Source organism: Cinclus cinclus, chromosome 16 (genome assembly GCF_963662255.1).
Source record: "Cinclus cinclus chromosome 16, bCinCin1.1, whole genome shotgun sequence".
Classification (NCBI taxonomy): domain Eukaryota; kingdom Metazoa; phylum Chordata; class Aves; order Passeriformes; family Cinclidae; genus Cinclus; species Cinclus cinclus.
The window spans coordinates 12,941,121-12,965,397 of record NC_085061.1 but is presented as its reverse complement, the minus strand read 5'-3'; the positions used below and the strand labels follow the sequence as shown (position 1 = coordinate 12,965,397).

General features: G+C 53.0%; 4 protein-coding genes across 4 annotated transcripts in view; 2 read left to right on the top strand and 2 right to left on the bottom strand.

Annotated features, from left to right (window-relative positions):
* GTF3C1 (general transcription factor IIIC subunit 1) overlaps window positions 1–642 on the top strand; it is a 38,088-nt gene extending 37,446 nt beyond the window's left edge. The window contains exon 37 of the mRNA XM_062503796.1: window positions 257–642. Coding sequence (XP_062359780.1) covers window positions 257–478 — 222 coding nt within the window. The 3' untranslated portion in view covers window positions 479–642. The remainder of the gene's footprint in view (window positions 1–256) is intronic.
* Window positions 643–1,007: 365 nt separating this feature from the next.
* POLR3K (RNA polymerase III subunit K) lies at window positions 1,008–1,566 on the bottom strand. Its single transcript, XM_062503427.1, has 3 exons — window positions 1,446–1,566; window positions 1,265–1,352; window positions 1,008–1,194 (listed from the first exon to the last, which is right to left on the bottom strand). Exons 1-3 carry the CDS (start codon window positions 1,554–1,556, stop codon window positions 1,067–1,069), a joined length of 327 nt encoding a protein of 108 aa, XP_062359411.1. The 5' UTR covers window positions 1,557–1,566; the 3' UTR covers window positions 1,008–1,066.
* SNRNP25 (small nuclear ribonucleoprotein U11/U12 subunit 25) lies at window positions 1,560–4,040 on the top strand. Its single transcript, XM_062503426.1, has 6 exons — window positions 1,560–1,717; window positions 1,794–1,884; window positions 1,975–2,080; window positions 2,164–2,238; window positions 2,986–3,048; window positions 3,849–4,040. Exons 1-5 carry the CDS (start codon window positions 1,592–1,594, stop codon window positions 3,038–3,040), a joined length of 453 nt encoding a protein of 150 aa, XP_062359410.1. The 5' UTR covers window positions 1,560–1,591; the 3' UTR covers window positions 3,041–3,048; window positions 3,849–4,040.
* Window positions 4,041–4,500: 460 nt separating this feature from the next.
* Window positions 4,501–24,107, bottom strand: RHBDF1 (rhomboid 5 homolog 1). Its single transcript, XM_062503532.1, has 17 exons — window positions 23,985–24,107; window positions 21,995–22,128; window positions 16,803–17,016; window positions 14,931–15,137; window positions 14,134–14,256; window positions 13,814–13,974; window positions 11,387–11,638; window positions 10,716–10,827; window positions 9,794–9,868; window positions 9,065–9,226; window positions 8,859–8,959; window positions 8,135–8,198; window positions 7,607–7,701; window positions 6,623–6,698; window positions 6,051–6,151; window positions 5,640–5,793; window positions 4,501–4,920 (listed from the first exon to the last, which is right to left on the bottom strand). Exons 1-17 carry the CDS (start codon window positions 24,105–24,107, stop codon window positions 4,501–4,503), a joined length of 2,574 nt encoding a protein of 857 aa, XP_062359516.1.
* Window positions 24,108–24,277: the final 170 nt, after the last annotated feature.

The following is a 24,277-nucleotide window of genomic DNA, read 5'->3' as shown; positions in this document are numbered from 1 at the left end:
GTAACTGGTCCTAAATGTTGACATCTCTTGCTGAGCACCTTCTGTGTCAGTAACCATGTATTGGTGCTTGAAAGTAACTGGATATATGCAGCTATAGCCAGAGCTTGCATGTTTTTATTGAGCTGTATATCCTTTTCACCTTTGTGTTGTAACCGTAGGCTCCTTTGGTGTAAATTACCAACATTTCTAAGAACGCTGTAGCTAGAGCAGCATTCACAGCAGTTTTATTTTTTTTTTAATGTGAACTTTTTTGCAGGGTCTGGAAACTCTTGGTTGCATCAGACGATTCTACATGAAAAAGCCATCCCCAGTGTCACTCTTTTCTCAGCCAGCTGTGGAAGAACAGCTACAGAATCCCAAACTCAGTGAAAGCCCAACCATCTACTACGAGCCCACCATAGACTGTACTCTCAGGCTGGGGAGGGTGTTCCCCTGCGACATGAATTGGAATAAATGGGTGCAGATTATCCCTGTATAGAAGGGGTAAAGCTGAGTCACGTGAAATTGGCTTAGCCTGTGGGAGACCGTGTTCATGCCGATTAAATGTTACAATTTGTGTTCTGTCATGTTTTTATTAAGTTATTTATCCTTTTTACTTCTGAATGTATTTAAACTGAGAATAAAGCTTGATGTTAAAACACAAGTAATGCGTGATCCTACGTGAAGTACATTCTCCTTTTATCACTAATTGGTAGCAGTGTATCGTTTGTAGTTCCTGCTTTAAGTGACAGGGTTTTCACAGGTGATAGCACAGGCCCCTTTCTCATTTCTGGCTCTCTGTAAAGCCACAGTGGTAACACTTCACCTCTGCTTTGCCTTCTGTGCCGTGGCACAGCAGCTGCCTTAGGGCTGGGGATTCCTCACCGTCCCTGAGCTCGGTTTTGATCACGGCTTTCTCGGTGTGCAGGAAACGACTTTACTACACACCCGCTCTGTGTGCATCAGGGGCACCCTGCCCCAGCCGCTTTCCCGTCCCTGCCAGCCCCAAAGCAACCACGCAGCAGCCGCTCGCTTGCCCGCAGTGCCGCGTTTATTGCAGGAGCAGCAGCAGCGTCCCCGCGGCCCCTCAGTCCCGCCAGCGGTGCCCGCACTGCGGGTTGCAGCACTTGTAGAACGTGGTCATGGGCTCGTCGGCCGAGCGCGTCTGGATCTGCATGAAGTAGGCGCGGGGGTGCTCGCACTTGGGGCACGGCTCTGCGGGGAAAACGTCGTGAGGGGCCGGCAGGGCAGCCCGAGCCCCGGCGGCTCCTCGGCCCGGCCCTACCTGCCGTGGAGTCCACGTTCTCCCAGGCCGCGGCGCCGCCCAGCACATCGTCCACCTCCTTCAGCCGCGGGTACTTCCTGCTCGTCACCTGCGGGACCGGGCAAGGGGCAGCGGTCACCGGGCCCCGGGCACGGCGGGGCCCCCGCCCCGGGCCGCCCCCGCGCCCCCCGCGCCCCGGTACCTTCCGCGTGACGTTGCGCACGTAGGGACAGGTGGTGCAGGCGAAGCGGTGGCAGCGCGGCCCCTCCTCGGCCACCAGCACGTTCCCGCAGGCCGGGCAGAAGAGCAGCATCGCCGGTTCCGCCGCGCCGCCCGCCCCTTCCGGCGATGGCGGCCGAGGAGCCGGCGGAGGAGCCGCCCGAGGAGCTGGCGCACGCCGAGGTGCTGGAGCTGTTCCAGGCGGCGCTGGCGCGGCTGGTGCAGGACCCGCTGCTCTGCGACCTCCCCCCGCAGGTGGGCCCGGGGACGGGGCCGGGGCCGGGGCTGGGCTGCGCTGGGCTGGGCTCACGGCCGTGTCGCTCGCCCGCAGGTGACGGCGGAGGAGATCGGCTCGCAGGTGGCCCTGGAGTACGGGCAGGCCATGACGGTGCGGGTGTGCAAGGCGGACGGCGAGACCGTGCGTGCGTGCGGGGCCGGGGCCGGGGCCGGGGCCGGGGCCGGGGCCGGGGCCGGGGCCGGGCGGGTCTGACCCGGCTCTCCCCGGCCCGCAGCCGTGGTGGTGGTGCAGAACGCCTCGGTGCTGGAGCTGAAGAAGGCGCTGCGGCGGCACATCCAGCTGAGGCAGGCCCGGCAGGGCGGCGTCCAGCACCTCAGCTGGTGAGCGGGGCCGGACGGGCGGCTCGGGAGCGCGTCCCAGCCCGGTCCCCCTCCCGCGGCTCCCCTGAGTGTTTTCCCCCCAGGAAGTACATATGGAGGACGTACCACCTAACCTACAATGGAGAGAAGCTGGCGGATGACAGGAAGAAGCTGAGAGAGTGAGTCACTGAGTCAGCGCTGGGGGGCTGAGGTGGGAATTCGTGCCCTGGTACAGGTGGGTCCTGTGCTGGAAATTGGCTGGGAGGTGGGACAGCACACAAGTGCGACAGGCAGACTGAGAGGCTCTCTGCAGGATAGGATGGCCCCAGGAGTTCCTCATCCTCAGCCACCACCATGCTGTGCTAGGTTCAGCCAGTTCAGACCACCCCTCGGAACCCTTGGCCATCCCTCCCAAACTCCTGCAGAACGTTTACGGTTACTCAGCTCTGCACAGATACTGATGCAGGATGGGAAAGAACAGGGAATAGGAACTGGAACAGGTTGCCCAGGGAGGTTGTGGGTGCCCCAGTCCTGGCAGTGGTCAAAGCCAGGTTAGATTAGGCTTTGAGGAACCTGGTCTAGTGAGAGGTGTCCTGTCCAGGCTGCTGGGCTGTTGCAGACTAGTGAGAAAATACTAAATGTGAAATACTAAAAATTCAGCAAGACAGCCCTAATCAAAGCTGTCTTTGGAAGAGTGAGCCCTGGTAACAGATGTTGCATTTAAGGGGTTGTGACAGTTGAAGGCAGATGAGCAGATCCTTCAGTGCTGGCAGCATGTCCCACATACACAAGGGAGAGTTTTAATGTGTCTAGTAGAGCACAGCATGGGAGTGTAGGAGTCCATCTGTCCCTGGAAAGATGAAGCTATAGGGTTGTTTTTCCTTTTCCTGGGAAGCTGGAATGTAACAGCATCACTCTCTGTTCAGGTATGGCATCAGGAACCGGGATGAGGTCAGCTTCATAAAGAAGCTTCGCAAGTAACCTGTGGGGTAAGTCCCAGATGTCCCTTAAGAGCTGTCAGTTCCTCATCTTCCCCAGGCCGTGGTGTTGAGGCTCAGAGCTGCTGCTGCTCTCTGCTGGCTGGCAGTGTATTTCTGAATGTCTGCACAAGGCTGGGGCCCGTTTCCAGATCCTGGTAGTGCTGTGCTCCTTGGGCAGGGAATGATAATTCAGCTACCTCAGGTAACAGACACTGGGAGCAGCAGCTGAGTCTGTGTTTAGACTCAATCTGCTGCTACTTTGTCTTGAGCCTCTTTAAACACAGTGTTCCTTTGCTGCTGTGATTGCTTCTAGGACCTTCCTTTTAGGCTTTTTAAATGTCTGGAAATCATTGTCAGGAGCATGGCTGCGTTTCTAACTCATGCAGACATAATTCTAGTATTAATACTGCTATTTTAAGAAAGTTGTGCACACAAACACAAGATGTGGCCAAGACTTTCAGGCTTAATAAGTTTAAAATTATGCTTTTAGAAACAATCACAGTGGCTGAAGAACAGGGTAAGAGCAGCTTTGTCCAAAGCCTTGTGTTGTCTTTCTGCTCGAGGTAGCTGGGTTAAAAACTGTTCCTTTTTGACCACAGTTACCTTTTATTCTTTCAACACTGCCATATTTTCAAGATCCAGTGTAATAAAATGTGTGCCCTAACGACAGCCACCTGCTCCAGGGTGCCTGTGACCAGCAGTCACCTCTGGCACTGGCTGATCCCTCCTAGACCATCATGGCAGTGTGGTGAGAAAAGCCCAGCATGCAGTAATTATTGTCACTGACAAATATTTTCTTTCTTAAACAGAGAGAGCAGAGCAACCAGCCCTACCCAGACCCAACTGTGGATTCAGCCCCTTCCTGGAGGAAAAGGTTGTTACACTTCAAAGAGGAACAAACTCCATTGACTGGACATTCTCATGTTTTTTACAGTTGCTGTTTGTGGTGGTTGCCTCTGAGCTGTATGTGGAGTCCAGGGATTAAAGAGACCTTCTAGTTTTCTGAGGCTTTTCAGGCCCTTGTTTCCAGCTGCAAATCTGTATCTGGCTGGTTTGGATTCTCCACAGGGTACATGAAACAGCAGAAGTGAGATTAAGTAACAAAGGTAGGCACAGACTACTCAGAACAATTCACAGTAGCTAAAACGCTACCTCACTGTTTAATCACCACCTTAGCAGTAGTAAACAACTGGTTAAAAATGTAGTATCGAAACTAGTGTAATAAAAATAATGGCAGCAGAAAAGGTTCAATACAATTGAACAAGGCACAAACATTCTGTTTTTCAGAGTCTTCTGAGATAAGGCAAACCATGCCTGCCAAGTGCTAAGGAAACAGTTTAAATTAACCACGGGCAGGGTTAGAAGTGTCATTGGATTAGAGGCTTTGTCCCCATGGAACTGGCACAGCAAATGCAAAGACATTCCATCTCCAGGGCCTGCTCGAGAAGCCAGTCTTTACTGTCAGTGGAGCTGTGCATCCAGGTCATATTTCTCGCAGAATTTGTCTGTGAAGGGTATACAAGTGAGGAACTCGCACCACTCGCACTTGATGGGGTAGAAATAGAACAGAATCACCAGTCCTGAGAAGAGTGCAATGAAGATGAGCTGGAAAACTATAATTTGGCATCGTTTCCTATATAGATCAAATTTCCCAAAGCTAATGTAGGGCAGGAAGGCAAAGGAGAGGAAGAAACCACTGATAAATCCTGAAATGTGAGCGAAATTATCGATCCAAGGCAGGAGGCCAAAGGCAAAAAGAAAGAGCACCACAGCCAGTAGCTTGAAGAAAGCCCTCCATGGGCGTGCCAGGATTTGCCAGCTCTGGAAGAGCTCCACAAAGAGACAGGCCAGAATTCCAAACTGGGATCCTGCAGGGCCAACCTGCAGAAGAAGAGCATTACAGATAATGTCAGGCTCATGCCACCTGCCTGGCCTCTGCAGCCAGCTCCAGCAATTTGTTACTTCTTACTCAACTCCTGTTCAGTGGTTCTTGGCAGAGAGACTCTGCAACTTCATCCACAGAATGGGGTGCAAGGAGTAAAGGGGCCTGGTTGGATTTAGGATCAAGGTGTGAGGCCAGAACAGACTAAAGAGGGCAGGCAGATTGAAGTTGCCAGAGGAGAGAAGCCCTTAAAGGCCATCTCCTGGCTCCCCCCACCCACCATGTAGTTTTCCTCATGCAAGGAGCTGGGAGGCAGTCCTGCAGGTCCAGCCATGCAGTCTCCTGTGGGCAAGGTGAGCTCTGCTCTTCGCCACTCACATGTGGAGGATGTCTGACACCAGGTACAGCACTTGATTCTGAGCCTGCCTGGAGCCTCTCTCACTCTGTGGTTGTACAATCCCCCATGTGTTACGAGAGGCAGCCTTTTTCCTGCAGCCAGCCCAGGCCAATCACTAGGAAAGCCCATGGTACCCCAGGGGATAGTGCTGCTCAGCAGTTAAATGATGGTGTGGTGCCATCTTCAAGCTGCAAGTGCCAAGGCTGCAGCAGTGAGCCCAGCTCTGGTGGCTCTGCCTCAGCCAGGGGCACGGGCATGTCAAGAAGGGGAAGGGCTGTGCTCAGGGCAAGTTACCAGGACCCTGGGCTGCAGGAGACCCACCTCTGCTCTGTAGGGTAGAAATATTGCACTGGCAAGGTTCCCAGTGATGCCACTGAGAAGGTAGATGATAGAGATGCGGTGCCATCCTGCCAGCTTCTCTAGGTCCCGTAGGATCGTCATTTGGAAACAGACTGAAACCAGACAGTGCAGGATCCTGCCAAGTGCAAGAGTACAGGAGCTGAAGCAGCAGCCATGAAGTCACCCCTGTGCTCATGTTGTGTCCCCAGCCTTGCTGAGAGTTCCTGCTCTGGCCTTACCCATGCTGCTAATCCCTCCCAACAAACACAAACGGGGGGATGGTAAACCTTGGCAGAGAGCACAGCTCAGCATCCCTGTGTCCCCCACGAGGGACAGCCACAATCCTCACAGCAATCCCCACCCCCATAGTGGAAGTTTTACACCTCTGCTTACCCAGCATGGAGGAAAAGCGAGAGCCAGAGGCGGTAGAACTGGTCAGGGACTTCTGGATTTAGGAAAGGAAGGAGCCCACAGACATCATCCATGCAGTGTACCTGGGGCAGAAGTGGGTGTTGAGAGGGGCCCTTTTCCAAGCCCAGGGCACATTGCAGATATCCCTGGAAAGGGGGCTCCCATCCCACTCCTCTATTGAACCAAGTTCCAAGCCTTGTCACAAATTTATATGACCCCATCCCTTCCCTGTGGCAGCTTTACACCCTCATTTTTTCACCCCAGCACCCAGAGCTGAGGCATCTGCTTGCCCACGGAGCAGACTGGATCTTTCCCCTGCTGCTTTCACAGTGGTCCTGTACTGGGCTTTCACAGCTGCCAGCCCAGTTCCCAAACTAGCCCCCAAAGGGGGGACAGGTCCAGCCACCTCTGCCACTCCAGTCAGGAGCAGCAGCTTCCCCCAGTCTCAGGGTGGACAGGACACAGGACTCCCCACCTACTCTGCAGCACTGCCAAGCTGCTGAGGGCACCTGGAAGGAAAAGAGCAGCCATATAACCCCCAGCCACACCCTCACCTGAGAGCAGAGCGTTGCCTCCTCATGGAAATAGCCCCGCATAAATTCACAATACTCCCGGGAGGTGATTTCACACCTGCAGGAGGCCCAAGTCGCACATGGAAAACACAGTGGATCATTCCTGTGCCCTCCCAGGCTACCCACTCTCCCTTTCTCATCCCATCCATGAGAACTGATGCCTTCAGCTGCCCCTGACATGCTGGAGTGTCTCAGCAAAGGCACAAACACATTCCCATTTGAGCCCAGTGCCTCTCCACATACCCCTCCTGCTTTTTTCCACAGATGTGCATGCCAGGGCTCCAAGGCATGTCCTAAAGCTACTGTTTAGATCTGGGAAGAACCACCAGAGCCTGGGGAAGCTGTGTCTCAGGCTGTGGGAGTCTTGTGCCTCTGCAGCCGGCAGAGGGGAAGCGGGGGGCCTATGTCAAAAGAGTACCCTGATAACGACTTTCAGTGACAGAGAAATTCCTTGGGGCAGCACACATTTTTCTCCCTAGCAGGGAAAGCCAAGCCCAAGCGCTGGGTTACTAATCAAGCTCAGGGATGACAAGAGGAAAACAGCATCTTCCTCTTTTGCAAGCCCAGAGTGAGTCATTTTCCGGCATCTCCTTTGAGCACCCAGGGATTGCAGGCTGGGGACAATGGAGCCTGTCAGGAACAAGCTGGCCATTCCTAAGGAAAAGTGCAGGACTCCACAGCAGAATTGTTCAGTCCCTCCAAACTGGTATCCAAATCCCTCCATACTGCAGGGGTAGTTGAGTGAGAGACCCTTCTGTGCCACAGACTCAGGCTGGCTGTTAACTCCTGCTCATCCCAGACTCCTGCTCCATCTGGGAGACCTGTCACAGCTCTTTGTCCAACTCCCCTTCCCAGCAGGGCTGTGTGTGGAAAGGACAAGGAGGGCAAATGGCTGTGTCTACAACCAGAAAAGGCCCCATGTCTCACCCCAACACCCAGCCCCTCCATACAGGTAAAACTCACTACCTTCCCTTGGTCCCAATGCAGCAGGGCCGGCCTGTAATCACACAGTCCATGTGGAGGTGGTTGGTGTAATTCCCAGCACTGTTTTTTGTGCAGATCTGGAAAACAACAACAGGCCTCAGTCAACCAGCCACAGCTTTGCTTGCTGCCTGGGTAAAATCAAAACAGCCCCTTGGGAAGAAGCCAGATCCCAGACACAGCTCCCTCTGACAGCAGGATGGTGCCTGATACTCCATCTGCCTGAGCATCAGTTGACACCTCCTCTCCAGCCTGAGGCTGAGTTGATTTCCATCTCCCTGTTATCCTGACAGGAACCAGGGCTTTAGCTGGCACAGGAAAACGTTTGATGTTGGAGGGCTTTGAGCCTCGGCTGGGCAGAGTACAGCTGCCCTGAGCTGGTGTTTGTGACAAGCAGCAGAAGCTGCACCAGGGCCCTGCCCTCCCACCAGCACAGCTGAGGCTCTGCACAGTGGCATGCAAATGCCACACTGCAGCTGCCCATGCAGGCCCTGTGCCTCTGGCCATGCTCACCGGCCACTTGGTGATGTCATCTGGCCACTCGTGCGGCTCCATGGAGGCTGGCTGCTCACACACCCTGCAGCAACAAAGCACATATCAGCCTGAGAAACACCTTTCCCCAGCACCAGAGGATTTCCACACTCTGCCTGTGCCCAGGGTGCCATTCCACAACTCCCTGTGTCCCTGCGTGGTGACACTGACACACACTAGACCAGATCAGCCAAGGTTATGCTGGTGAAAGCCTCAGCCTCCTTCCAGCAGAAATCACAGAGGCACAGAGCACACAGCTGCCCAGCTAAAAACTGGATCTTTTCCAGGTGGACACACCCCAAGGGCAAGAATTCAGCCAGTTTCAGCTCTACACCAGCCCACAGTGACTGCGTGCCAGGGAACCCAGCAGCTGGCTGGGCTCCTGGACAGAGGTGTGCTAGGCCCATGACTGCTGCACCCCAAGCAGGGAGTCGTTCAGGGAGCAGGTAAGGAGGGGAAGAGGGTTGAGGAAGGCAGCCACAGCTCACAACAGGCCACTGTTCAGGTGGGCAGCCCACAACAGAGACCAGGGGTGAGCAGAAATATGATCACATCCCACATCAGCCTTCCCTGCAGTGTAGGGACATCACTGCCCCACACCCCTCCAAGAGCAGCTGCCGCCTCATCCAGCAACTCACTGGCCTGGGACTGACTCTACAGCAGCCCTGTCCCCCCAAGGATGGCAGCTGGGCCAGACAGGACCTACCTGGGGTCCTGATGACAAACAGACCCAAACTGCCTCTTGTTTCCTGCCAGCATTGGTGTGCTGGGGTGATGGGGCCACTTCACCCACACGGCCAGCGTGGACTGCAGCAGAGAGGAGAGGTGTCACCATGAAGCCCAGAGAAAAAATCATCAGCAGAAATGTCCCTGAGCCTGCAGGGCTGGCAGGAGAAGGGCCATGGCACTCACTGAGCACTCCTCCTCTGAGGTCTGCACGCAGCCTGACTTGTCGTTGCGCACGCAGCACGCCGAGTGCTTCTCCTTCTCGCGCTTGGCACTGATGAAGCTGTGCACCTGCTGGTCCTGCCTCATGCACGGGGAGAACTTGGCCCCCAGGTGGATCAGGGCCTCCTGGCAGAGATGGAAACACTCAGCTCAGCCAAGGGGCAGGCAACAATTGCCTGGGCAGAGCAGGCTGGGGGCACTGCTAGGGATACCCCTAACCAGACTAAAGGGCCAGGGACTAATTCTACATGATGAATCCCAACACACACGATGCACATTCTCCATATTTGCTTTGGAGACGGGTCAAGAAAAAAAGTTCAGGGATTTCTTTGCCCATAGCCCCAGAATGGCCAGCACTATGGCTGGGAAAGAAAACTTTGTGACATTTCCTTTTCATTTTTGTCTTTCCCAGGGGGAATGGCATCAGGAAAGCCGTCACATACCATACAACTCCTGCATATCTTCTAACACCGTGGTTGTCTTTGTAGGAATAGGGTGCAAAGCAGGAGAGCCAAGGTCCATCCCAACCTCCAGGTACCCCATTCTGCAGGGTAGTTGGGGTTGAGAGCACTGTTGCTCCCTGACAACAAATCCCTGAGCTCCAAGCAGCAGAATGCTCTGCTCCATGAGGTGGCACGACTGCAGCACACAGTTCTCCATCCACCCAATAACAGTCCCACCAGTGGCACTCACTGAGCTGGGGCCAATCCAGAAGTTCTCCTGCTGAACATATTTGACATTTTCATAAACTCCTCTGTTTCGTAAGACCTACAAAGAGAGAGAGCAAGAGCCCTGTGAGCTCCAGCCCCCAGGGTGAGCAGGGAAAGCAGCAGGGACCGGTGAAAACAGCCCTCAGGATGAACAGGAATCCCCACAGCCAATGACAGGGCCCACAGCTCTCTCCAACTGGTATTTTGCAGGATCACATGTAAATCCCCATCAAGATGTGGGCACCTTCATGTTAAGGTTTCATTTAAAATGTCTATCTCTGGCTACTTCAGTTTTCAAGAAATCCCAGATCCTGGAGCCCTTGGAGTGGCCCGAGGCTTCACAAAGCTCTACAGAGCTGAGCAGCACAGGCAGCACCCACAGACCTTGCAGGCTCAGGTGCTGGTGGCAGTGCTCTGAAAGCTGTCAGATATGGAGCTGAGAATCTCCTCCAGGACATCTCCTGCATGGAGCAGGGACATGGCTATAGAGATATCTGTACCCCAGGAACTTTTAACAATGTGTGGGAAGGCTACAAACACCTTCAAGATCAGCTCCCAAAGTCAGACAAGTCAGTTTTGCTCCTGGCAGATGCAAAATCCTGCAACTGTTGCAAAAACTTAGCTCAGGTTTGAAGTATTTCCCTGCCCTGATCATCTTCCTGGTCTCTACGAGGAGGGGAATAAGCTGTTTGGCACAGCCATCGTGCTTTGTGTCAGATACAATCTGACATCAGGAGCAAGGAGGCTGCAGGAGGGAGAGAAGGTGTTGTGGGGGCTCCCAGAGACCCTCCAGGCAGCCCCCCAGGCTGGACAGCCAGCACCCAGCCAAGAAGGCAAGGAGCCAGCCTGCTGCGACACAACAGCTGAGGGCTGAAACTCCAGGCATGTCAGGGGGCTTCACTTACTGAATCAACAGTTTCATGTTGTGAGAACCCCACAGGGGCGATGCCATAGATGCACACAGCGAGGATGGTGATGAGTGAATGCACAAAGGTGACCCAGTAAGTGAAGAAAGGCCTGGATGGAGGGAAGGGGGAAGGATTAGAGGCAAAAACACAGGCATAGAACACGTGCTAACAGAAGAGAGGGGAAAAGCTGCTGCTTTCCCCCAGAAACCTTGCCAAAATGTGGGATACATGGCCAGGATCACCTAGGATTGCACAGGACAGGAGGCAATGACCTAAGGTATTGTTGAACCTGTTTACTCTGTTTTTGCCATTACCCTGGACAACCACCCTTTCTCAAGAAAACATCCATGAGAACACCGAAGCTTGATGCTCAACTGTGCTGGGTGTCTGAAATAATGACTCTAGGGGAATGATCACAGGCAGGGATAGCTGAGCCTCGCTGTTCACCACAGGGCAGTGGTGGTGGCAGTGGACCTGCAGTCCCTGCAGTTAGCAGATACAGACACCATGAGGAGCTGGGTGAGGTTCCAGTGCACAGCGACACAAACAGCTGCCTCTGTACTGCAAGGGACAAAGATGGGGGGGGCTCAGAGCAAGCAGTCCCCGGGGCCAGCAGCATTCCCTCCCTCAGCAGCTGTGCTGGGAGGTGCCCTGAGCCCAGCTCTCACCTGTGGTCATCCATGTCCTCGATCTGCCGTTTGACGTAGCTGTCGATGCGCTTGCGGTAGGTCCTGTTGGTCAGCTTGCCCACCATGCCCAGCCCATAGGGCCTCTTCTCCTTGGCAAAGAGCTTCCTCACGGGGACAGCGATGCGCTGGCCTCGCTTCTGGGGGCTCACGCTCACCACCTCCTGCCGCAAGCGCACCTTGGGCTGCGCCACCCCCCCGTCCTTCTGCTTCCTCCAGCCTCGCTCCAGGGGGCTGAAATCAAAAGCAGGACAGCAGTAGGGACCTGCCTTGCCGTGGTCTTTGGTGGCAGCAGAGCTTTCTGTCTGTCCCACCCTCTCTGGGCTGGGCAGCAGCTGATGGCGGACAAGGTGCCCTGAAGCGGGAGCTGTGTTTCAAAGGGTTAAACAGAGCCAGTAATGAAAGCACAGGAGCGGCAGAAAGCACAGCAAACACGCAGAAAGTGGCACAAGGCAGCTGTGCCAAACTAAGCCCCACCACTGAGGAGCTCTCGAGGCTCTGAAGTGTTTCAGCAATAGGCTGAAACAGGCACCTCTGTGTCTGTAGCCTACATCTACTTCTTCCCCTACTTCAATCCTCTTACTCTGCCCTCTGATATGAAATGGAAGTGGAATTTAGCCCAGCAGTGGAAATACCCACCTTTAAATGTCATTTCAATGTCTCACTTTTATGTAACTGGACTGGCAAATTGGACAAAAGTGAATCCAAGCAGCTTCCCAGACCAAGAAAGCAGCACTGTCACGTGCTGCAAGCTGTGTCAGCTACCTCTCACAATCTCTCTTCCATTCCCCCCTTATTTGCACCAATGTGTGCATTTTTCAGAATAAAAAAAGCATGCTTCAACAACACAATAGAAATCCAAAGCATCCCAAGCTAAAAGAAGGCTTGTTTGTCAAAATAAATCTCATTAATATTGCACAGGTTACTAGTGCATAATACCTACTTTGTAAGTCTCCATCACATCCAGACAGTTTTGTATTTCCTCGCTCTTATACAGCATTGTGAAGGGCACATCTGCAGCATTCAGACCTGACCCAAAAAACCCAACTACCTCCCATTTTACCACCTCATTGCCTGGCACTGCAGTAGGCATGCTTCCAACATGTGTATCTCCTCTGGCCTCCTAAATGTCCCACTCTGCACAAAGACAATGTTTGTCAGAAGTGCTGAGAGAAAACAGCCAGTAATCTTTCTTCTGAAAGATGACTGGAGTATCTGGAGAGATCATGACAGCTCTGAAGTATGGCCAAGCAACAGGATAAGGGGAATCTGAACCTCTGTAGCCAAAATACTGCTGGAAACTTCAGCTCTTTTCATATTGCACCTTGCAGAAGATGCACTGGAATATCCCAACTTTCCCTTGGGAAGTCCTTCTCCAGCAGAAGGTTCAGGTTCCACTGCAGCCTGCTCTTGCCCAAGAGGTCAAGTGGTTTCTGTGTGGCAGACATGCTGCTTCCTGCTATTTCCAGTGCTGGAAATCTCCCCATGCCCAAACAAACACCTCACTACGTGAAAGGACACCCAACTGTCACTCTGGTAACAGCTCTCTGAAGTGTGAAAAAAAATGTATTTTCCTCAAAAACTAAAACTATTTAAGGAGATTCAAAGGGAGCCAAGAAGACTGAAACCATCTCAGAGGAGTGACAACAAACTCCCACCGTTTGTGCTTCCCCTTATGTTAAACTGAGTCAAGTTCTTGGAAACACTTGAAGGGAAAGTGCCAACACAGCAAGATGGGCTGAGAGCAGCAGAACCACAACAAGGACCTCCCTGTCTGCTCCATGTTCACACCCAGCAGAGCTCTCTGCTGGGGTGAGCTGACTCGGAAGCAACACAGAGCAATTACTCAGTACCAGTTACTCAGGTGGAAAAAATCCAGGCATACAGTACAGCACCACCCACATATTTGCAGGCCTCTCAGCATCAGTGCCACACCTTTCTCTCATTTCAAGTGAGGAATGCAGCCCAGCTTGACACTCTGCAATGCTTCACCACTCCTTGGAGCAGACTACAGTTACTGGTGACTGTGGCAATGGCAACAGCTTTCTCACTTTGCCACGCTCTCCACAGCCAAAGGCTGGGCTCTCAGCATCCTCATAGCTGATTTAAAGTGCTTTTTGGTTCCTCAAGGCATGATACAATCTCTGAAACACATTAGTATGAAGCTGCAAGTTGCTGGAGTGACTGCAGAAGTGGCCTCCGAGTCACCTTTCATAGGCATGGGTAGCCAGGGCAGGATGTCTTCAGGTGGTTTTAAAGAAAACCCATCACTGCACTGCTCCGAGCTCTGCACCAAGCACCCACAGCACCCAGATCCTGGCCTCTCCTCCTCCTCCATGCAGGAGGCCCCACTCCAAATGGGTTGGATACCCTATGTTAGTTTTTGGCAGCTACCACGAAGATACTCACAGTAGTAAGTGGCTTCTTTCAAGCTCGTTTTTGTCCAAGGCACCTCCTGTGAGATCTGTCTGATCTGGAGGTTTCACCTCAGCATCTTTGATTGCAGCTTCTGATGGTGACTCGAACACTTCATCCGGGTAAGTGGAGAGCTCCTCATGAAGGACTCCTTCCTGGGCAGAGAGACAGCAGTCCCATCAGAAGAAGCCAACATCCCATTTGAGACAGCAGCCCTGGCAGAAAGCAGTGCTGCTCTCTGCATCACACAGTCCTGCCAGAACCAGAGTCCTGCTCTGCCTCTGGGCCAGCACCATGCCAGGCCTGCCACTCACCCGAGCGAAGAAGGAAGTGTCCAGCTCATCTGGGAAATCCACCGTGTCCTCCTCCAGGAAGCTGGCAGGGGTGAAGCTGCGCCGCTGGGCCCTCCTCAGGGTGCTGTCCTTCACCGAGCGGCCCTGCAGCCAGGGACAGGGGCATGGAGGCACTGCCAGAAACCTGAACCCCCAGCTCACAAACCCACCCCAGCCAGTGCACAGAGAGCCCAGGTGCCGAGGTTGGTTCACGCTTGTGGATGGAGCACAGCAGATGTGATGTGTGACACCTTTCTGGTGAGACACACAGCTGTCACCCCACTGCTCAACCCATGGTGCCCACCTCCAGGTTTGCCACGTGCTCTTCTACCACATATTGTACAATGTGTCTGACCAAACCACAGTGACGCTGCTACTGGACACAGCAAAAACATCACTGAGCCCAGGAAAGCAGGCACAAAGCAGGACGAAGAGACTCGTATAGCAAGAGCCTCAAGTATTTCTGCTCTTCTGTGGCTGCTTACCAGGTGCAGATGGACCACCCAAAGGTGGGCCTGCTAGAACACCCTGAGGCTGCTGGCTGGGGGAATCAAAGCCCCCAGGCCAATAAAGAAAAACCTGCACCAAAACCGAACCATCATCCCAGCTTTCTTGCCAATCCTGCCTCCTGTACACATGGCTGAAACACAACAGGAGGCGACTTCATTTCCTCCCCTCCACCACAGCTATCCCCATCCTCTCTGCTGAGCAGCTCCTTCCCTTGCCCCCATCTCCCAGGGCAGAGACCCCTGCGGTCCCTGCCCTCCTGAAGGCAGTACCTTCACCAGGGCGGCGGCCGCTCGGAAGCTCATTTTGGCCACGGATTCGCGCTTGCGGCGCCGCGGGAGGCGGTTGAAACCCGAGCGGGAGCTGGTGAAGGAGCAGAGGGACGTGGCCCCGGGCGTGATGGGCGTGTGGGGGATGCTGCAGCCATCGGTGTCCTCGGCCATCCGGAACGCTCGCCCCCGCGCCAGGGGGTCGATGATCTGCCGAGAGGAGTAGCCCATCAGTCCGTCCACCCCCAAACCCTTTCCTCCCAAGCGTTCTCTCTCCTCTTGAGACCGTGACAGTGGCCTGGCACCTGGGATTGACCAAGAACCAGGCTGGAGGGACCAACAAGCAATTCTACAATAGGGAGATAAGGAATCGCCTATTGGGGTTTTTTCTCTTTTGTTAGTACTGACTATTGTCAACCAGTCTGTTCCAGTATCTCACATAAGACTCCAAATCTCCTTCAGCCCTTCCTAAGCTCTTGGATTCATTGTCTCCCAATACCAATGAGCTCAACAGTCAGAGAACGTGCTGTCTAAATAGGAGTTTGAGAAATTCCTGAAAACAGAAATGTTCTTTCTTCAGCTAGTTTCCTTCCTGATACTGGACAGCCCAGGACTTAAGCAGTTTCCTGTTATCCTGCTGAAACTTTACTGCATATTTATATCTGCTTCCATTAATTAACAGCTGGATAAAGCAGGCAAGCTTCCAGGAGCTGCAAGCCCTTCTTTGGGACTCCTCAGGCCAGCGCTCTCACTTATTCCAAACATACGAATCAACATAATGAAAATATTGCCTTCAGCTACAAACCTTGCCTCTGTCCTTACATCATCACAGCTGTGGTTTCCATAAGACCTCTGTGCTTCATCCCAAGGTTTTACGAGCCTTTTTAATCCACAGTTGCACACTCAACAGGAAGCTTAATGGGCTCACACCAACTGACACCACATTCTGATTTAATGTAGTCCACGTAGAGCTCAACTATATTTCTAAGTCCCCTGTGACCAGAGATTAAGTGCAAGACATTTAACAGAAAAGAGGACAACAAGGTGAAATGTGATTGAATAATGCACTACATTCTCTTCTGCTTTAGTGATGCCACCAGGCTGCAGGTCACAGGCTGACCTGCTTTGGAAAGAACTGCTTTCCCACTCATCCAGTGGTGCTCACCAAAGCACAGTCATCACCCATACCAATTAATGTCACTGAGTGGAGCAGTGGGAAGAGATGCATATTGTGGTTAGTTCAGGTCACTGGATGTGCTCATCTGGGCCCTGTCCTCTTGGGTCACACACAAAGGTAACAAGCAGGAAGTAGCACCAAACTCAGGTGTCCTTTGCAGGCACTCAAAACTGCTTCTGAGGACCCATGAGCAGAGCTGTAACACCACTGATGTAAAAGACACTTCTCAAAGTCCTAAAACATAACCAGGTTTCTATGGGGACAGTAGCTGTGGTACAGCCTGCATTCGGCTTGGGGCAGGGCAAATGTCCCCAGTGATTCCAGCCCTCCTACTGTACATTTGGGTCCAACATAGTAGCTCCTCTGGGTACAGCACAATTCTGTCCTTGCAGAATGGCAGCAGAAAGCCTGAGCTGAGAACTCCTGGACATGCCGCACACCCCTGTCAGCACGGTCACAGCATGACAAACACGGCCCCGAGCCACCAGCCCTGATGAGGGATCTCTGCCAACAAGACCACAGAGAGGCTGCTGGAGAGAGCTGCCAAACTGTACCTGAGACCTGACAAGTGTCTGAACACAGCCCAGACGTGCCCAGGCAGAGCTCAGCCTGCAGACAGGTCACAGCTGCCAGCGTGGTGCAGACAGCGAGCAGGGTGCTCAGCGATGGCTTTGCCTCTGTCCCAGGTTACTACTCACCTTCTGCATGCCCAGCTGGCAGGGTCCCACGTAGAGGGGAGGAGGGGTTTCTGTGCTTGTCAGAGAAATATTGTCCTGACTGGGCAGGTCCATCTCCCGGATGGCCTGAGGCTTGAGCTTCCCGTAGCGCAGGCTGCAGTGGCGGAGGCTCTTCCTCTGCCACTTCTGAGTGGCATCGCTGTCCTTGCTCACCCCAAACCAGTCTGCCGTGCCTCTGAAAGATGCCATCAGATAAGTGCTAAGAAGAAGGATGTTTGTTTGGACTATGCATGAAAAAAGACAAAGCTCTGGTGGTCACTTCCAGCTCATCCCAATTCAAAGACAGAACTCTTTCTCAGGAGCATCTTGCAGTTTGTCCTCAGCTGGTTTTAGCAACCTGACAGATGCTGGACAGAAATGTTTGACCATCAACAGCATTCTGTCCCTTAAGACAGAAGAAAAACGACAGGAGATATTCACTGTGGGTTAAGGACAGTTTGTTCTGAGTTTCTCTAAAAATAAAGGAAAAGAAATGGTACAGAAATTCAGAAAATAGCTTGGTGAAAGGTGATTTTTTACTTTAAAAAACATCTACTGCAAACACTTACCATCTTCAGGCCAGCTCTAGGTCCCCATTGTGAGACTGTACTGTTTCATAGCTCTGTAACTTCTCCCAAAAGCCTCCAGAAATCACTCTTCTCTCCCAGCCTCCCCTCCACACTCCCAGAATCTCCCTAACTTCTCCATCTCATGCTGCAGGATTTCTAATCTCCTCAAGGGTAGCATTAACAGCAAAACTTGCTGCAGTTCTGGTCTCTGCAAAGGCAGACACACACAGTTGTAAGCTGCTTGTTGCAGAAGCAGGAGCACAAGACTGCAGCCACGAGGCAGGTTTGCTGCCAAGTGGCTGCTGCCACAGAAGAGCAGTGGATCAGAAGCAAAATCCCAAGGAAGGCAGGGAGGCATCAGGATAAATCAGATTAAAGCCTATTTCAAATCCTCCATCCTTAGCTGGTACCCTAAACTTATAGGGGTCATGACAGCCCTGACAAGCATTTCCCACCATGGCTAATCCATCCTCAGGAGATGACAAGCTGTCTCAGCCTACAGCTGACTGGTCCAGGTGCTGAAACCTGAAAGTCTTTCCAAGCCAAACCCAAACCCCTGGCCTCAGTCCCCCTGCTCAGGGGCAGGATATCCAGCTGCTGAGAAGCAAGACCTCACAGATCACAAAGTTAGCATTAAAAAACACACTGGAGTAAAGGCTGGGATAAATCTAGAATTAGGCCACACAGGGGAACTGAGAGTGTGCGCTGGAGACAGGAAACCAATCCTGTGGTTTTGCACCCTTCCAAGCAAAAACCCCATCAACCAATAGGTGAAGATGCTCTGCCACCATGTCAAAAGGTGCGTTTGAAATCCACAGCCTTGCTGGCTAAAACCTTCCATATGCAACCACCACACATTTTCCTCAGCTGCTTCCTCCCTGTTCCCAAAATGATACAGAACAAACCCTTCAGAGGTTGTGTGGGCCATTGCTGGAATTCACCTGACCTCACTTAGCCAAATGCCACCAGCAAGTCAACGTGGCAGCCCTTGGAGATGGGGCTATGTGAAAATCTTGGGGCACCCACATCTCCTTGAAGCAATCTTCCTCCCCACCCAGAGCAAAGGCCCAGGGGCCAGCCCCCGCCCTGACAGACTCACCAAGCCCATAGCACAGAGGTCAAGTTGCCTGTGGCTCTGGCACAACACACACTACACAACAGTCTGACAACTCAGAGTGCTTCCCACAAACTAGTGCAACCAGTGTTCTACTGCAAGGTGACCTTGGGTGACAAGCCTGTACATGGGGCCTCAAAGGGAGAGGGGCTGAGGATCATTTGAGCCCACATGAGCCTGCTGAGGAATGGTACCACTGGCAGTCTCAGAGCTCTCCAAAACTGTGCTCCTGCTAGTCTGGAAGGACAAGCACCACCACAGCTGCTAGCACTGTGAGGAACACTCTAGAACTGCCAGAGACCACTGCTGGGCCAGGGCCAGGGTAAAGAGCTGTCCCACTCTCTGATCCCAGCCAACATAGCCCACTAAGGAGTTTAGGGCATGTGGGGCACCCTGGGAGGATGCTGAATGCCTCTGTTCAGCTGGGGAACTCCATCATATCCTACAGAGTCCCCAGGGCACTGTAATACCCAACATCAGAGTCAGCTGTCACTCTTCTGCCATGAGGAGCCAAGAAGCCCTGAAAGCCCAAGGCCAAACACAAGCAACCCCAAAGCTGGTCACAGTGCCAGAGTGGCAGCTGGCCAAGAGCAGCAGTGAGGATGGTAGGACAGGAATACAGGGAATTAGGTCCAGTCCCTGCCATGCACAAAGTCACACTGTTCGATTTTGAAGTTTCCTGAGCTGCAGATTTAGGGTGATGGTCAGTGGGCTGTTATGCCCTGGACTCCTGGAGTGGCTCATCTCCTTGGTGCTAAGTAAACAAAGACCTCCACCTCAAAAAGAAGACAGTCACATTTGCATTAGAAAAAGCCATGATGTCAACAGGGAAAGAGTGGGTGCTGTATTCCATTCACCAGCTCTGAGCCCCTCTGGACCAACACAACAGTGTCTGTTTGGTGCTGCTTCCTCTCCTTCCGCTCCTGCCCCAAGAAGGTTTTGGGGCCAACATATGCTGCACTGCTGCCAGCAAAGAGAAGCTGGGCTAAGGCTGCCCTGGGGAGATATTCTAGCTATGGTGAACACCGGGAGGTTGACAGCTTGTTAGGAAAGGCAGGACGAAGTGAGGCTGGCGGGTGGACGGCTTGTTAGTCCATGCTACTTCTTGACAGCTGCCTACGAATTTAGTAGGAGTGACAATTGTTTTTTGTTAGAGGCACACATGAACTTTCTCACTCTGCCTGTCTGTAGGCCTCTTGGACAGTCCTGGGAAGGCGATGTGATCTCAGCAACAGCCAGACTCTGTGCAGTTCACAACAGCCCTGGCACACACATGCAGGGGTGGGTTTCACACTCAGTGCTACCAGTACCTGAAAAACGATCGGGGCAGGGACTGCCGCTTTCTCAGGGAGCTCCTGCCCCCCCGGTGCCCACGAGCGGGCAGGGTCTGACTCCTTTGAAACCGAACCTGCCTGCTGCAAAGAAAACAGAGCTGAGGGGAAGGAACCTCCAGGGCTGTGGAGGGGAGCAGCCACTGCATCTCCTTCCATAGCCCCATGGGCAGCAGTTGTGACAGTGGCCTCCAGCTGAGAACATGGCCTAAGAGAAACAACCAAGCTCAAGCCACACAGCAGCACCTTTGAACCCGGGAGGTTGCTGAATCCTCTTGGTGCACCTGTGACGTGTGTCTCATATTGCTCTTGAAGGTACCAGGAGTACTGCCATCCCCCTCATCTCCCCCTGTAAGACCTGCCTTCTCCAGCCCAGACACTCAGCTACAGATTCCAGGGCTGGCTTTGGACACCAGTGTGAAACCATGGAGGTATCAGCAGGCTGAGCTATGATCTGCTTAGAGACAGGTGACTGGTGCCCTGACAGGATCTTGCCTAGTGTACAAGTCTATCTGTGACACATATGCTGCTTTGCATGGACATCTCAAACACCCTGGGAGACTGGAAATGGTGTTAGATGCTTTCATATGAATCACTCCCAAGCCTTGTTCTGGACTACACAGGCTTGACTTTATGTTCACACTTGATCTGTGTCCTCTAGGGAAGATGCTATGGAGTCCTGTTGCAGTTTCCCATTCTGTGCATTCTGAGGGCTGTGCAGAAAACTTGGCAGTCAGCCTTCCTGAACTCACAAAACAAATCTCAAGACATAATTTAGGGATGTATGGTCTGCATTCTCCACCACATCCCTAGCTCTGCTAAATGGAAAACAGGGCTTTAGACCTTGGTCTTTTCCAGTTCCCTGGCCTTGTTTCTGATCCACTCATTTAATGCTTTTATTGCTAGTGTTGTGTCACGTGTACATCTCCTGCAGTTCTGCTCCCTGTAAAGTCCTTCCCAAAATAACTTTGTCATTCCAGCACCAAAGCAGTTCACAGTTCCTCACTCCCCTACATACAATCTGCATGTTGTGAGGACTTCTGGGGAAGGCTATCCTGGCCCTTCTACCCAATGCTTCTTGTCAGGGCCTCCACAGCACCTTCCCAGGATATCCCTTCATCCTTGACATGCTTTTGCCTAGTTGTCCTGGCAAGGAACACGTCAAGAGCAGGGAGGCAAGGGAAGAGATAGTGCAGGTGTGCAAGGACAGCCTCAGCAGGCACAGAGGCTGCCCACAGCCCTGAAAGAGCAGATGCTGCTTCATGGGCTCAGCTCTCCCAACCTCACAAGAAGCAGGATCAGAGTGGGCTGATGCAGGAGAGCTTCACCACCAAGGCAGCTGGGGAACGTCTGAGGCAAAGGAAAACAGTGTGTGGGAGATGTCCCAGAGTTGGAAAGCTGCTCCTTTATGAGTGCGTGAAGCCTGGCTGGCTGAAAGTACCCCTGACCCATGGAGCTCCAGGGATGCTCCTGGGATCCAGGCAGGCCTGACACACTGCCAGGGATGGAAGCTGGGAGAGCCACTCCCTCTGGGCAAACTGTGATAAGCCTTTGCTGTGGTGAGGGAAAGAGCATCCAGCTCTGTGTGCCCATGTCTCAAGAGACTCCTAATGACAATCCTTTGTAGGAGTGGGACATAGAACCAGACCACCTCTCCCTGCTCTCCACCACCCCTCAGGACCATCTCAATGAGCCAGCGCTAGGAGCTAAGCTGCTGAGAGCCCTGCACTGCTCCAATGGGCTTCTGCCTCCCCCAGCAACTAACCCAGTGTTCTCAGACACTGCACCAAAGCATGCCCAGCATACCCCATCTACAGTCACGGCTAAACATCAGGGCCTGACACATCCTGTTACTGAGAAACAGCCCCCCTGGGGCATGGGGTCACCCAAAATCTCTCTGTAAGTGGTAAACGCCATTTATTGTCCTGGCCACCAGCATCTTCCTTCCAGAACTTGTCTCCTCATATACTACAGACAGGCTATATAGCACCACTGGGCTTCTATACTGGGGACCAACCTGCACCCACCCTTCCACAACCTCACGAGGTAATGAGGGAGTCAACCTAACCCTGCTGTGACAGGCAATGGGATGAGCAGAGAATCATGCATCCACAGCTCCAGGATGGCAGTGCAGCAGGCTCCAGGAGCTCCGTGCCTCACCTCTTGATGGTCTGGGTGATGGAGGTCTGTCGCTGCAGCACCGCTCTCCTGGCAGGGTCGTGGGGCAGGGATGGCACACGGCTGTTGTCGGCCGGCATGCTCACGCTGCGCAGGAACGCCTGGCGCCGCGTCGGCTGCGAGGGAAGCGGGAGTCAGAGCTCTGGGAGTGAGCTGTTAGCAATTCAACATCAGCTCCTGCCACACATCCTCCTGGCTGCTGTCCACCCAGATCACACTCTCCTAGACCACTCCATAAGGTCAAGAGAAGCACAGTCAGTGGGATTTGTCGCTGAAGTGGCTCTGGATCTGCACTAAAAGCCTGTGAGAGCTGTGGGTGGGTCTGCCTGGTGCAGCCTAAGCAAGCTGGGAAAGGCTTTGTTCACAACCTGATTGCCTGGGCCACTCACATGTCTTGACTAAATGTCACCTACCAAATGTGACACAACTCACCGGGCTGCTCTCGGCTCACACAGCTGCCTCCCCCAGGCTGCTCAGGACTACATTTTTATCGGCTCAGCAGACACCATCTCCCATTTGTACAGGGCAGACTGAGCAGACTGCCCCTCTGGCAAGCGAAGCTCTGATCGATCCGCTGGTCAGACACTGTCTCTGCCTCAAGACTACTTCAGCCTGTCTAGCCCAAAAAGCTAATGATTTCCACTTATGGCAACAGTTTTGATATCTTTTATGTAAAAACAGTGCACAGATGCTCAGGTTGTAAGTCAGAGGAGCACACAATGCACTCTTATCCTGACAGGCTGGGCTGTGCACATGAGACCCCAGAGAACATCACCTCCACCAGCTTCCATCATAATCTCAGAGTGTCTCTCCAAGTGCCCAGCTGGATTTAGAGATTTCAGATAAGGGAAGATCCATCAAAGCCTTAAATAATTGATTCAGAAGGTTTCAACCTGCACTGGTAAAACCCTGAAATCTACTTCTAATCCCTACAGCCTGACCCCCAAACTCTTTCCTTCCAAGGGAAGACCACAACCAGGATTTATCTGCCAGGAGCTCTCACTCAAGTGCATTTGAGTCTCTGGATCACAGAATGCTGAAGAGGACCATTCTTGCTGTTCCAAGTGCAATAGAAGTTCCCTCTCAAGACAAGCTTGTCCTCAGCCCCCTCCAGGGAAACTGCATAACCTTCCATTTCTCTAATGACTAAACTTTTTTTCATGCAAGTGAGTAAACCCAGGCCCTGTACACGCCAATAGAGCTGGGCAGCAAGAACCCTCTGGCTCTGCCTTCAGTGCACAGAGTCTCTGTTCCCGCAGCAAGGCCACACAAGCAGCCAGGTTTCATACCCAGGTCTCACCCTTACAGCAGTTTTTAAAACCTTGTAGCAGGTATTCCTGATATTCTTCCTACTGCCAGCACAAATAAGGGTGTTTTACTCTCATGCCTTGCACAGCTCCCATTAACCTATCACCTCATCTCTACTTCAGCACTCCTCAGTGTTATGTGTTTCTCATCCCACATGGTCCTCTTATGTTCCTCATGCAGCTAGCAGCTTTGTGTTGCCAGTAACTGTTATTTGCTGTTACTGATGAAAGTCTGTCATTATCTTGGCTATTCATAAGTCAGATTCATACCCTGCTCTTTTCAGAAGTTCCAGTACTTCCAGACCCTCATGCTTCTCTGGGAGACCTTCAGTCCTCCAGTCCCCTTAAGAAATGCTTGTTTGAATACCTCACTCTCGTATCTCAGCCAAGACACTTTTGACAATGCCCACATCCAAATAGTCACATCCACTGATGTGAGCACATCAGCCACCCACCCTCATCCCTCCCACATCCCCTTCAAGAGAGTTAATTACTGCTCATAAATTTACTCAAAGGCTCTGCCCCTTCTTATGTGGCCCCATGATCTGCCATCACACGCTGCCTTTTCCCTCAGCCTGGGCTGATGGGGAACCCCAGGCACAGGGATGCCGCCAGCACATCCCTCCCCAGCTCCACAGACCCTCCCTCCTCCCCAACCTCTGTACCTGCACAGGCTGGGGGGGCTCTTCTGGCACAGGCAGGGGCACCGGCACCGGGATGTCCAGTTTTAACCATGGTGGCTTCTTGCGCTGTAAACTGCTCGTGCTGTCGTGTCGCACCTCCGACATCGTCCCACGCTTGTCCTCAGGCCTGGGAGAGGGGGGACACCAGAGTCAGGAGGGAACCTGGCTCATCCCTCACTGCCCATGCTGGCAGGGTGAGCAGAGATTTCTCCTCCCAGCTGTGACTGATGGGCCCCAAGCCCCACGTGGGATGAATTCCCAAAGTGCCTCAGGAG